Here is an 11,719-nt window from a genome sequence, read left to right on the forward strand (position 1 = left end):
AATCCTCCCAAGCATCCTCAGAGGAACAGCCTATCACGATCACCTCCATTTTACAGGAAACCCAGGCACAGAGAGGCTGAGTGGACTGCCTAAGGTCACACAGCTGGACTTAGGGTTCTAAACCCAGGCCTTTTGGCTCCAAAATCCAATTATTTAATCGCACTCAAGTCTGTTAGCTGAGCTTCCCTTTCTCGCCTGCTCCCTTCCCCCTGTGGTCAGTGCGGGAGAGCCCTGGGTAAGGTGAGGGGGTATCACCAAGCTTTTCACCTATGTTCCGCCAGCTGCTGCCTTCCCCAGCTGTGTGGCACTGGGCAAAGCGCTGCCCTCTCTGTTCATTCACAGTTTGGGCAGGCACATCAGCATGGGAGGCCTGGTGGGCAGTGCTTCTCGGGGCTCATGTGCGTGCAGAGAGCTCAGCTCCCAGGGACGCGGGCAGAGCAGCGAGGGAGGCTGTCCATCCCAGAGGCATCCCAGATACATTTCAAACATGCAAATGGGAAGGGAAGGCCTCTCAGACCTCCCTGCAATTCCTCACTCGCAGACCCCAGTCCCGCCTGGTAGGTGCCAGCCTGCTGCCTTCCGGGGTCTCCACGCTCACGCCTGCTCCTCCAAGGTCATGCCTGCTTCCTAAAGTGGGCACCCAAAGGTCCCAAACGTGTCTGCCTGTGAAATGGGGCCTGGATCAGGCACCTTTGAGTCAGGGCCCCAGGGTCAGTTTCCAGGGAAGGGGCAGGCCCAGGAGAACTGAGGATCAGAGCAGAGCTGGGACCGGAGCCTGGGCTTCAGACTGGACACTGGGGTCCCTCATGGGGACACAAGGCGCTGTCATCATTCTCACCTCGCCCACGGCTCCTGTCTCTCCCACCTTCTCTCTCTCTCCTCCTGTTCCTCCCCTCTGCCCCCCACCTCCCCCGATCAGACCTGGGCTCACACCTTTCCTGCCTCCAGGGCCACCTCCTCCAGGGGCCCTCCCTCACCCTCCAACACCCCCCTTCTCTGATGGTAAAACATCCCCTTGACATCAGTCACCTGCCACCTGTTTTACACAGTCGAGAGGGGGGAGGGAAGGAGGAGCTATTTTATTGACGATCCCTGAAAATCAAGGGTTACATTTATCACCCTCCCTCCTCCAGATGAGGAGCTGGCACAAAACACATGCTGGCTGTTAACTGCCAGATTGAAGGGATAAATCACGACCACCTCTGTTACAACAGCCACCGTCAATGCCACCACCCTCGCTTCCCGCCCTTCACTCCACCGACAGCAGAAAAGACACCAACGTTGCTAACTCCATCACCTTCCCCGCCAGGGCTGCCAGCATCCTCAGCCCTGGCAACAGCCCTGAGGCTGCCACCGCAAAGCTATCATCTCAATGATTTCCTTGCACACTTGTTTATTCAAAACCTGTATCGAGGGCGTGCCAGGCGTCCTCCCATTTAACCCTCACAATGACCCCTTCATGCCCCCCATGAAGTAGGTATGCTTACTCCACCCATTTTATAGATGAGGAAACTGAAGGGTTTCTTGACTCACTAAAGTGATAAAGGAGAGGAACCCAGGAATCACCTGCCCAGGTCTGAGAAATCCAAGAGGACCTCCTGGAGGAAGTGACAGTTAAGCTGAGACCCAAATGCTAAATGGGAATGGGCTGGACCAAGGGGAGAATATTTGGGGGCTACTGGGAAGAAGTCCTGGTGGAGGGCACGGCATGTACAAAGACCCCAAGGTGGGAAATTCACCTTTAGAGGAATTGAAGGGACTATCATGTGATGGGTACAGATGACTTGGGAAGGCGAAGGAAAACAGAAATGGAGACTGCCCTGCCAGCCTCATGGAGAGTAGGAGGATGGTGGTAGGGAGCAGGGGCAATTCTTTTTGGGATGCAGAAAGTGCCCAGTCCCAGAAAAGAGGGCACAGGCAACCCAGCATGAGACCCAAAGAAGCAGCCAGAAGGGCCGGTGGGGCTGATGAAATGTTATGGCCGGTGCTTAGCGATTATGCAGGGAGAATTGATTGCTCGGCTAGTGCCTGCCTGGCACAGAGATACAAGCACTGAAATGTCAGGCCTGTGATCTGGAAGCATCACCCAGCAGCCGGTGAGCGAGCACAACCCTACGGGTGGAGGCAAAGACCCAGGAAAATAAAAAGAAACCCCCAAATAGGAACAGAGCATCTGGGAGGCTCTGGCATGGAGGGCCTGGGGAGATGTAATTTTCTGGGCTTCCTGTGCACCCAGATAGCTCAGCTCCTAAAGACAAGGGCAAGGCGGGAGACTGGGCTATGGATGCAAGATGAGGAGGTATCTGCAGATACATTCAAACATGCAACTCAGGAGCAGAGAGGACTCTGGGAGATTCCATGGGACGCAGTGCAGGGCGATGGAGGGGTTAGAGGGAGGGCAGGTGGAGGGAGAGCCCAAGGGAGGCAGAGGAGAGCCTGCAGGGCCTTGTGCCACCCTCACGCCCTCCTGGCGGTGCCCCTGCCCCCAGAAGCCACCTCTCTGCAGAGCTGGCATGGATTCTGCCACCTGAAAAAGACTGGGCCAACTGGTAAGCACCCCCAAACCTCATTGGCCAAGCACCTACTCCACACCATGAACCTTCCCACATGGCATTTGAATTTCTGACTCTGCTTTCAAAGTGGGTGTGATTCTGCAGGGGGGGAAACTGCAACTCAGAGACTCAGCAGCCCGCTTTGGCCGTTCAGTAACTGGGTAATCAGCTCCATAGCAACAGTGAGTACCTACGGAGCGCTGGCCACCACAGGCCTGGCACGGACGGAGCCGGTCGCCAGGACAGCAGCCCAACAAACCCTCACTGTCGCTTGCTGCCCCATCTTCCACACAGGGGAACTGAGCCGTAACTTAGCCAAATTCAGCCTGCCAATAAGAGACGAGCTGGGATTTGAACTTTGTGCCAAACAGAGGGTCTGCAAAACCCATTCCCAAGATCCACAGTGGCAAAGAAAACGCTCTAGGCTTAAGAAAATTTCCACCAAGAGCCAAAAGTTACAGGACACACAGGGAAGGAAGAAACCAGGAGGATTTTCCCAGAAGCCCAAGTTCAAATCCCAGGTTTCAGGCTCCTGAGGTCTAAACTGCTGTTTGGTGGGTTTTTGTGGGGTCCCTGCTCCCTGCGCCTCTCCAGTCTGGTCCTGCCAGATCATTAGTCCCCACATATTATTCTCTGCAATGCATCCTGGCCAATATTAAAGCAAACCAGACAAGGCCTTTCACCTGTTTAAACATTCCAGTGGCTTCCCCTCGCCCTGAGAATAAAACCCCAAGTGCTCACCCTGGCCTGTGAGCCCCAGCTCCGTGCACCAACCGCCCCGCCCCTGTCCCCATGCACCTGCAGACAGACCACAGGCAAACGCTGTGCCTGCGCTTACCTGAAGGGGCCCTTCCACCACCCCTGCCCCCGGCTTCCCAACCCCCCACGCGGGAACACGCAAGTGCGCGTGAGATCCGTGAAAGGGGCCAGGCACTTGGCAGGTAGAGGTGATCCACCTGGGTGCACCTCAGTGGGGCCCCTCAGGGTGAGCACCTCAGTGGGGCTTTCCTCAGGGTGAGAAATGGGTCATGGAGCACCCCATCTCTGTGGAGGGGGGTTCCCAGGCCCCTCGGAGCGCTGCCAGGCTCTGGAGAGGCTGCTCCTGACCGCCCCAGCCCAGGAACGGGGGCAACAGCACCATCTGCCGTCAGCTTCTGGAACTGCCCTTCAAATTGCCCACACCTGGAGGGACCCCCGCCATGGACTTGATCCCGAGGACACGCTGGGGTCACAGGGGCACCCCAGTACCATGGTCTAGAATGAGGCCCACCATCACAGACATGCGGGACGTTCTGTGCCCAAGGGGGAATTCACTCTCCTTTAGTGGATGGGGAAATGGATGCCTGCCCGAGTCAACGGCCAACCAGGCCCAGCCCTTCCGAGCTCCAGCCTGGAGCTGGCCTTCCACACAGCGGCTGCTGCATTCCCTGAGCTCAGAATGACCCTCACAAAGGCAGTGGCTTCTCACACCCTGGCGGCCATGACTGAGTTAGGCCGGGAAAGCGACTGGCAGGCTTCCCTCCCAGGCCAGAGGCCCCGGGGGCCCGCGAGCAGGGGGCCTGTGGCCAAAGTGGCTTCTACCAGGTTCCTTAGCCCAGTCCCAAGCTTGTACCCCTGCCCCCCCCTTTTAGTTGTACATGCCAGACTCTTAAAGCCCCCTTCTGGGGGGACTGTTGCACAACGCGCCCAGGCTGGCTAGGCTCATTGTTGATTCGGGAAAATGGAAAGAAAATCTTGGAGTTTTTGGTATCTCTAACATGACGTTAATGCTGAATCAGGACGCCAGACACCCGGCAGGCAGGGAGGCAGCCATCGAGCCCCTGCGGATTTCCCCTTTTAGACCTGGCTCCTCGGCCCAGGTGTCGGCATTTACACACGGCGCGCGCCCCTGCTCTCCGGCTCCTCGGCCGGGTGCCTGTAATCTCAGGAGCCCGAGCTGTGCTCGCGCTCCCAGGAGCCTTTGCATTAGCACGATGTCACGTGCGGGTGTGCAACGGGGAGGAAAACAAGGCCGCAGGTGGCGGCTGTTGAGGCTCTTGGCAGGAGGCGAAAAAGATTCTGAGTGACTCCATTTTCCTTAGAGGGGCTTATAATAGCAGTCGCCCCACTGTAGCAGTGGCTGTTCGTTAAAGGGGGGCCACCTCCCTACCGGATGGGTCCTTCTCCTCCTAGTTACAGATGAGGAGCGCCAGGCTGGGGAAGACGCAGGCACCGGCCCCACTCCACACCACCCCCAGCGGCCGCCCCGCACTCACCCTGGGGAGCTGGGTCCCAGTGCCAGCCGCTGTCACCCTCACTCCAGGTCCAGGCCGGGTGGGTGTTTTTCAGTGTTGACACCCCTGGCACATCCAGAAACACACACAAATTCTTTCGACAAGGATTTGTTGAGCACCTGCTGTGTCTAGCACTGTCCCAAGTGCTGAGCTTGTAGCAGAAAACAAAACATTCCCTTCCAGCGGGAGACAGGTGAACAAGAGGAGTGAGCTAAGTGTGTACCACTGGATCCGGATACAGAAAATCCAGGGTGGAGGGAGAGTGGAGCACAGGGGGCAGGGCGTGCGCTGAAAACAAACAGGTCGATTGATGAGGGGGTGTTTGAGGCGACACCTGGAGGACAGGCGGGGCCAGCTATGTGGATGTGCCTTCCAGGCTGCCCAGACAGCTCGTGCAAAGGCCCTGAGGTGGGACCCTGAATGTTTGAGAAGCAGCAAGGAAGCCGGCGTGGCTGGAGCAGAGCAAGCAGAGGAAAGATCAGGAGGGGATGAGGCAGGGAGGCTGCAGGGAGCCAGACCAGCAGGGCAAGTCTGGGCAACTTTCCCCAAGGAACCCCTGCCCACTGTCTGCCTCCCTGTTGCCTGCAGCAGTCCTCTTGCCACTGTGGGAAATAGCTTGAACCCTCAGTTCTTGTCCAGCCCCCTCGTGCACAGGGTAAGCTGAGGCACAGAGCAGGGAAGGGGCTGCTCCTGGTCACTCCAAGTCAGAAGCAGGGTGGCCTCGTGCTCCGTCTTATACCCCAGTCCAGGCCGGCGGGGTCCAAGGATCAGGGAGAAGAGCACAGCTTTGCCCCCCAGACTTCACCCTACTCCACTCCATCCTGTGGTCTGCGCCACCCCAGTCTGGGTCTGGATGAGTCCCTGGGTGAGGTGACCCGGCTCTGACTGTGAGGTCTCTATGACGCTGGCGTAAGAAAGGACTAAGAAGTGACCTTGTCCTTTGAAGTAGCAGGAAGCGCGCAGAGCAGGTTCTCTGTGACCCGAGCAGTCGGGGTAAAGGAGGAGTCCTGGAGCCCTCAGGGCTTTTCAGGCTTTTATTGGGATTTACCAGGTACCTGGCAGGCAGGGGTGCTGGGGGACCAGGAGGCTGGCAGGCCTCCCAGCCCCCAGCAAGTCTTCACTCTGGGCTCTCCGGCCTTCTCTGGTGGTCTCTGCTTCTCTTTCAGTCTCTCTTTTTGCTCTCGTTCTCTCTGCTTCTCTCGTGGTTCTGCTGGCGTCCCCATGACTCCGCCCTTATAAGCTCAGTCTCTCAGCCCAGGTGTACCCACTTACGCATGCCCACACCCCACTCCAGGTGCCCGCCATCAGGCATGCATTCAGGACCGCAGGGATCCATCATCCATCCTAATGGCGGGAGGGCAGAAAAGCCTGACACTTTTTCACTTACCCTACATCCTTTGACAGATAAATCAGGGACTTAATGAAGGCATTAGTCAGGGAGAAAGGGATCAGTGTTAGCATCCTCACCACCACCATCGCCACCCACAGTACTGCCACCAACATACACTGCCACCGTTGCCACTACCACTTCCACCACCCTCCCCCAAGCGTAAACACCACCCTCATCTCATCCTCACCATCCCTGCCACTCACACGTCAACACCCTTTCCACCACCATCACTGAGCGGGGCCAGACTGGCTTCCACCAGGGAGCAAAGGGGACTCCCTGCAGCTGGCACTGAATTTAGAAACCCAGCCAGAGCGGGGAAGCCACCTGCCTGACGTCACACAGCTAGAGTCAGTCCATGTCACGTGACCCACAGAAGGTCATGCAGGAAGGGAGAGCTCAGGTCCCCCACTTTGAACCCAACAGCCACCCACTGGGTCTCTGTGCCGTGGCAGGGCCTGTGGCTCTTGGATGGCCCCAGCCACGGGCAGCACCAGGAAACTACCCTCTGGGAGCTTGTCCTGGGCCTCAACCTTCAAGCTTCCATTTCAGGAGCCCCTGAACCCCTCCTCAACGCGGGGGGCAGAGGCAGAGGCTGAGCTGCATCTGCCTGGGCGCTTCAAAGCTTTCTGACACTTGTTAAAATCCTCCCGCTTCTGTGCAGGGGTTCTGCTTCCCATTAGCACCCCGGGCCCCGCGGGGGTCGGACCAAGGGCCTGGGCTCCATCCAGAAGTGTCGGACTCCGCTGGGGCTCCCCGACCACTTATCTAACATGGAACATCGAATGGTTTGATCTGCCAATTAGGCTCACCCGGAGCTGCTAACTGGAAGCAGATGGGCCTGCGCCTACTGCAGGGAAAGCCCCGCGTGTCCCCCTCCCTGCAGACGGGAGGCAGACCCTGGCCTTCCAGGCCCGCCCGGGATACCCCCCAGGTAGCCGCAGGTCTGGGGGCCTCTTCGGGGCCCTCAGGTAGGAGATTTGAGGTTCGGGGAGAGTCGGTCTCATCTTCATCCCAGAGAGTCGGAGGCAACTTTGCTGCTTCTGGTTACGGAGTCCACGCAGGTGGGAATCGACCCAAGTGGCCCCCAATTTCTGGAAGATCTACAGACTTCTGCCACCTCCTCCCTCTCATGCTCCTGGGAGGGCTTCACCAAGCAGGCTGGGCCCAGGCCTGCACAGAGGCAAGAGGGGGCGGGGTGAGTGACTGCCGGGTCCCTTCTGACTCTGGGGTGGCCAAACCCACCCGCTCCAGGCGCAGCTCAAGGAAGGTCTTGGCAGTTTCTCCCCTGCGGTGAGCCGTGGGTGCCGGAGCCCAGCACGGGGACGCCGGGGTTGAAAAGCAGAACTTGGCCTTTGGAACATGCCCAGCTTACCAGAAGGCCCCAGTCGGGTCGGCCTCCGAGGAGCCAAGCTGGGAGAGGGCTCTTTAAATACAAACCAGACCCCTTGGAGGCCCCCCAGCACCCACACTCCAAAGCCAGCCTCCCCAGGGAGCGGCTCCCAGGCCACTCCTGCCCTGCACAGGCCGGCCCAGCCCTGGCCACGCCCCTCGGCGGGCCCCTCACTCGTGTCCTGTCCTCCCCGTGGTGCACCGTAAGTGTGGACAACCCGGATTCCAAGCCACCATCTCCCTGCACCCCACGCCTGCGTGTCATTCCCTCACGGAGCCTCAGTCCCCCGCTCTGTTTAACAAGGGTAATGGCAAGGAGACTTGATTTCCTGTCTGCTCCTGGCACCGAGTGGACGCTCAGCAGCTGATGACCAAGTCAGCTGCCTCCGTCTGGATCCAGCATCGCCATCTTGGAGCCATATCCCTTGGGCCAACCCTGAGCCAATCGCTGTGGCCCAAGAAGGGGTGTCTGTGGACTGACTTGGCCGGGGCCCCTGCCGGCCCCGGAGCAGGACCAGAGTGAACTCTCCTAGAACCACCTGGATCTCTCTTGGGGAATGGGAGGAGAGGGTGCAGGAGGCATCAGCTCGTGGCCACCGGGCACTGGTACCCACGGGGCAGGGTCATCGGGAATCAGAGGTAACACGGTGAGGCTCCTGGCGCCGCGGGTGCTCCTTCAAAGGCAATTATTCGGGAAAGAAATGGGATTTATTTTGTGGTCCCAAAGGATCTAAACTAACACTCATAAATAAAAATGCCAGAGTTGGGTTTTGATTCGATCTAAAAGGATTTTCTAACCACTAGAGCCGTCCCCCGTGAGCCTGAGGAAGCCCGGGCCAGGCCGGGCGGGGTCTCTGCCAAGGCTCTGGGCTCCCCCGGTGGAGGGACAGAGAGGAGACCCTCACACCTGACATCTGGGCTCGGAGTCTCCCCCCAGCAGCCCCCAGCCCGGTGGGAGGAGATCTAAGCCCACCTGGAGGCTGGGCACAGAGGCAAGGGGCCCCCCAGGGACAGACGGCCCCGGGAGAGCCCCGAGAGGGCGGACCAGCCTGTGCACAGACGCTGGCTGTGGCCACCCAGGAAGTCCCAATCTAGGGGCCCCACATCCAGCCCCACTGTCCTTCCATGCTCAGTTCTCACAGCCAGGGTGTCCCAGCCTCATGCTCCTGCCTGAACCCCCCTTGGGCGGTCTTGCAACCCCCTCCTTGCTCCTGTTGCCCCATCTGCTGCTCCCCCCCCCCACTCAACCCAGCTGCCTCCAAACACTCCATGTGTGTCTTCAAGGCTCTTTCCAATTGCCCAATTCCCCCTGAGTCTCCCCTGGCCACCTATCCACCAGCCAGCCCCCTAAAATCCGTAGCCCCCCCAGAACACCACGTGCCCAGTGTGGGAGACTGAGTCCTCCCCTCCGTGAATACACCACCCCCAGCCCGGTGTTCCAGGCAGGGCGGGCAGTGGGCCAGAGCTCCAGGTGAGTCCACACGGGGCTGGGGAAGTTCATGGCTTTGGGGGGCCCCTTTTATTCTCCACCTATAAAATTAGGATCCTGACTAGGAGTGAGGACACGTGGGTAGGGGGCCCTGGAGATGGCTGCTCGCTGCTGTCCTCCACTGTGAGCACAACTCTGTGTTTTGTGTTTGTGAACCGCTCAGGGTCACACTTGGGAGAGAGGACCCGAGCTGAGCCGGGAGTGCTGTGGCCTGAGGACTCGGGTGGAGGAGAAGGTGAAGGAAGCGATCCCATCAATACTCCGGGAAGAGACTCGGGGAGAGAAAGGGACCATGCCTGCCAGTACGGAAACATGGTCCCCAAATATGAAGCAGTTCCCCCAAATCCCAGATGATTCCAGCCAACATCCTGCCACCCAGCACCTTGCAGCAAAAAGGAGACAGTCCTGCCCTCAGCTGCAAACACGCGAATACGCGTGGGGAGGGCGCCTGCCAGGTGCTGAGCCAATGCTGAGTCACTCCCGGAAGTTCCGAGTGGGTCATGTGGCCACAGCAGGGCGGGCTTGCAGGGTGCCCTGAGGCTCTGAGCCGATCTACCACCTGCCAGCTGGGTGCACCTGACCGCACCTGAGCCTGTCACTCAGCAGGTGACTGAGTGCCTCCCAGAAGCCTCCACAGAAGGTCTGGCCCCCTGGTGAGCAATGAGAGGCAGCGTGACCCCCAGACAGGGCAGTCGGCACTGTCCTGCCGCTGGAGCCTGCCACTGGGGCAGCTGGCACGGGCAGCAGCGCTGAGCTGGCACAGACCAGAGCAGACATGAGCCCTGGGTACCCTCAAGACAACACCCAGACTTTGCTGGAATGTGACTAACTTCCAACAGAAGCTGGTCCTGTGGACATACCACAGGACATACCACAGACATTGGGTGTAAAAAGGAAACACCCCCTCTCTTGGTCCCGGCAGTTCCGGGGGCGTGTGGGTTTGCAGTGGTTGGTATTTACTCTGCGCACCTACTAGCCACACTTTCCACGCGTTATCTCTGATCTTGCAACGCCCGTGTGAGGCAGCGATTTTTCCCCATTTAGAGATGGGGACAGGTAGGCTCAGGGACAGTGAGTTGCTGCCCAAGGTATGTGGTTTGGAGATGGCAGTGCCAGGATCCAAACTGAGGTGGTATCAGATTCCACAGGGTTTTTGTCAGAACTTAGGACAGGAACTCCTGGGTTCACCCAAGTGCGGTGTACTCGACAGCGTTTGTGTAGCGCCCTCTGCACCTGTTACTCAGAGGTCACAAAGAAGCCTGGGACCAAGCTCTGAGGGATCTGGGAGGGGGATGCAGTGAATATGTGGGGCTGCATTACTTGAGCTCAAATCCTGCCACACCAGCCCAGGCCAGCCAGCCCACCAGGACCGTGAGGGAAGGGAATGAGCCCCACCCACACCCACTGAGGTACCCACCGTGACCACCAGATGGCGGCAGTGGGCTGCGAGAGCAAACGCCTTAGACACAAGAGGTGACCTTGGGTCATTTTTCTAGAATGGGATGGCAGTGCCCGGCAAGCTAAACAGAGCAAGGGAAAGATACATGCGTGAGTATTTTTAGGCTCTGACAGTGAGTGGGAAACAACGGCCAGGATGCCGAGACCCACAGAGGAACATCAAATCAGAGACCAGGGCGAGGGGGTGGGAGCCAGGAAGGGCTTCCCCACGTCCCTGTGAAGATGAACGAGCCGCCACCTTAGCCGCCACCTCCCAGCCCCCAGGCCCTCTGCCCCCAGGGGCAACGCTAGCCCCTCCCCATGGTGTAGCCTGGATCATGCTGTTGCAGTAGGCTGGTGCGTTGCACTCTGGGCAGAAGAGGATCATGTGGTACTTGGGGCCGAAATAGCCCAGGCTGATGGCCAAGAGGTTGAGCACATGACCAAGAGGTCTAGGAAGGTGACCAGCACCCCCTTGTAGACAGACATGAAGGTGCCCAGGGTGACAGCTGAAGTAGGTCATGCAGAAGGTGAACTTGGCCTCGTTGTAGCTCCTTGTCCATGTAGGCAAAGCTGAAGCCCGTGATAGAGAGAAGCAGGTCCAGGCTGGTGTTGACCAGCAGCTGCTTGCGGTAGTTGAGGTTGCAGGAGAGGATCATGATCTTGGGGTCCTTAGGGTCAGTGCACGTGCTAATTCTGGGGGTCCTAGTCAGCATGTTGCCTACCAAAATGACCATCTTGAGTTTCATGATGGACCCCACAAAGACATAGGGCCCATGCAAGCGGACCCGGTCACTGTAGGCACGGGGGAGGCGACCGGCCACCTTGAAGATGCAGATGATCTGGAAGGAGCGCAGGAGATGCAGAGGGTGAAGCAGAGGGAGGACAGTGCCTGGCGGCAGAGGCAAGTGGTGGGCGGCCCCACGTACAAGGAGACCATTGTGTCGCCACCACCAGCAGCACCTGCATCAGGAAGCATGTGGGGCCGCCAGCCGAGTGAACCATGGAAGTGCCTCCAGAAGATGGCCAGGATGGCCAGGGTGCTGAGGAAGCCCAGGGCGGCCAGCGCCCCCACGATGATGGTGGGCGTCTCGTGCCATTGGAGGGAGACCAGCTGCCGCGTGAAGCAGGAGGGCTCATTCCAGGCGGGACCACTCGTAGCTTGGGCAGGACTGGCAGCTGAATTCAT

The 11,719-nt window shown here is 58.9% G+C and overlaps 1 protein-coding gene across 1 annotated transcript; it reads right to left on the minus strand.

The window, feature by feature from the left end:
- Window positions 1-10,914: 10,914 nt before the first annotated feature.
- TAS1R2 (taste 1 receptor member 2) lies at window positions 10,915-11,719 on the minus strand. The gene is given in 6 exon segments (XM_037499689.1): window positions 10,915-11,044; window positions 11,046-11,081; window positions 11,083-11,383; window positions 11,386-11,475; window positions 11,478-11,536; window positions 11,538-11,719. Coding segments are annotated over 6 exon segments (798 nt in total).

Source organism: Talpa occidentalis, unplaced genomic scaffold, assembly GCF_014898055.3.
Source record: "Talpa occidentalis isolate TD23 unplaced genomic scaffold, MPIMG_talOcc4v2.1 talOcc4.9, whole genome shotgun sequence".
Lineage (NCBI taxonomy): Eukaryota > Metazoa > Chordata > Mammalia > Eulipotyphla > Talpidae > Talpa > Talpa occidentalis.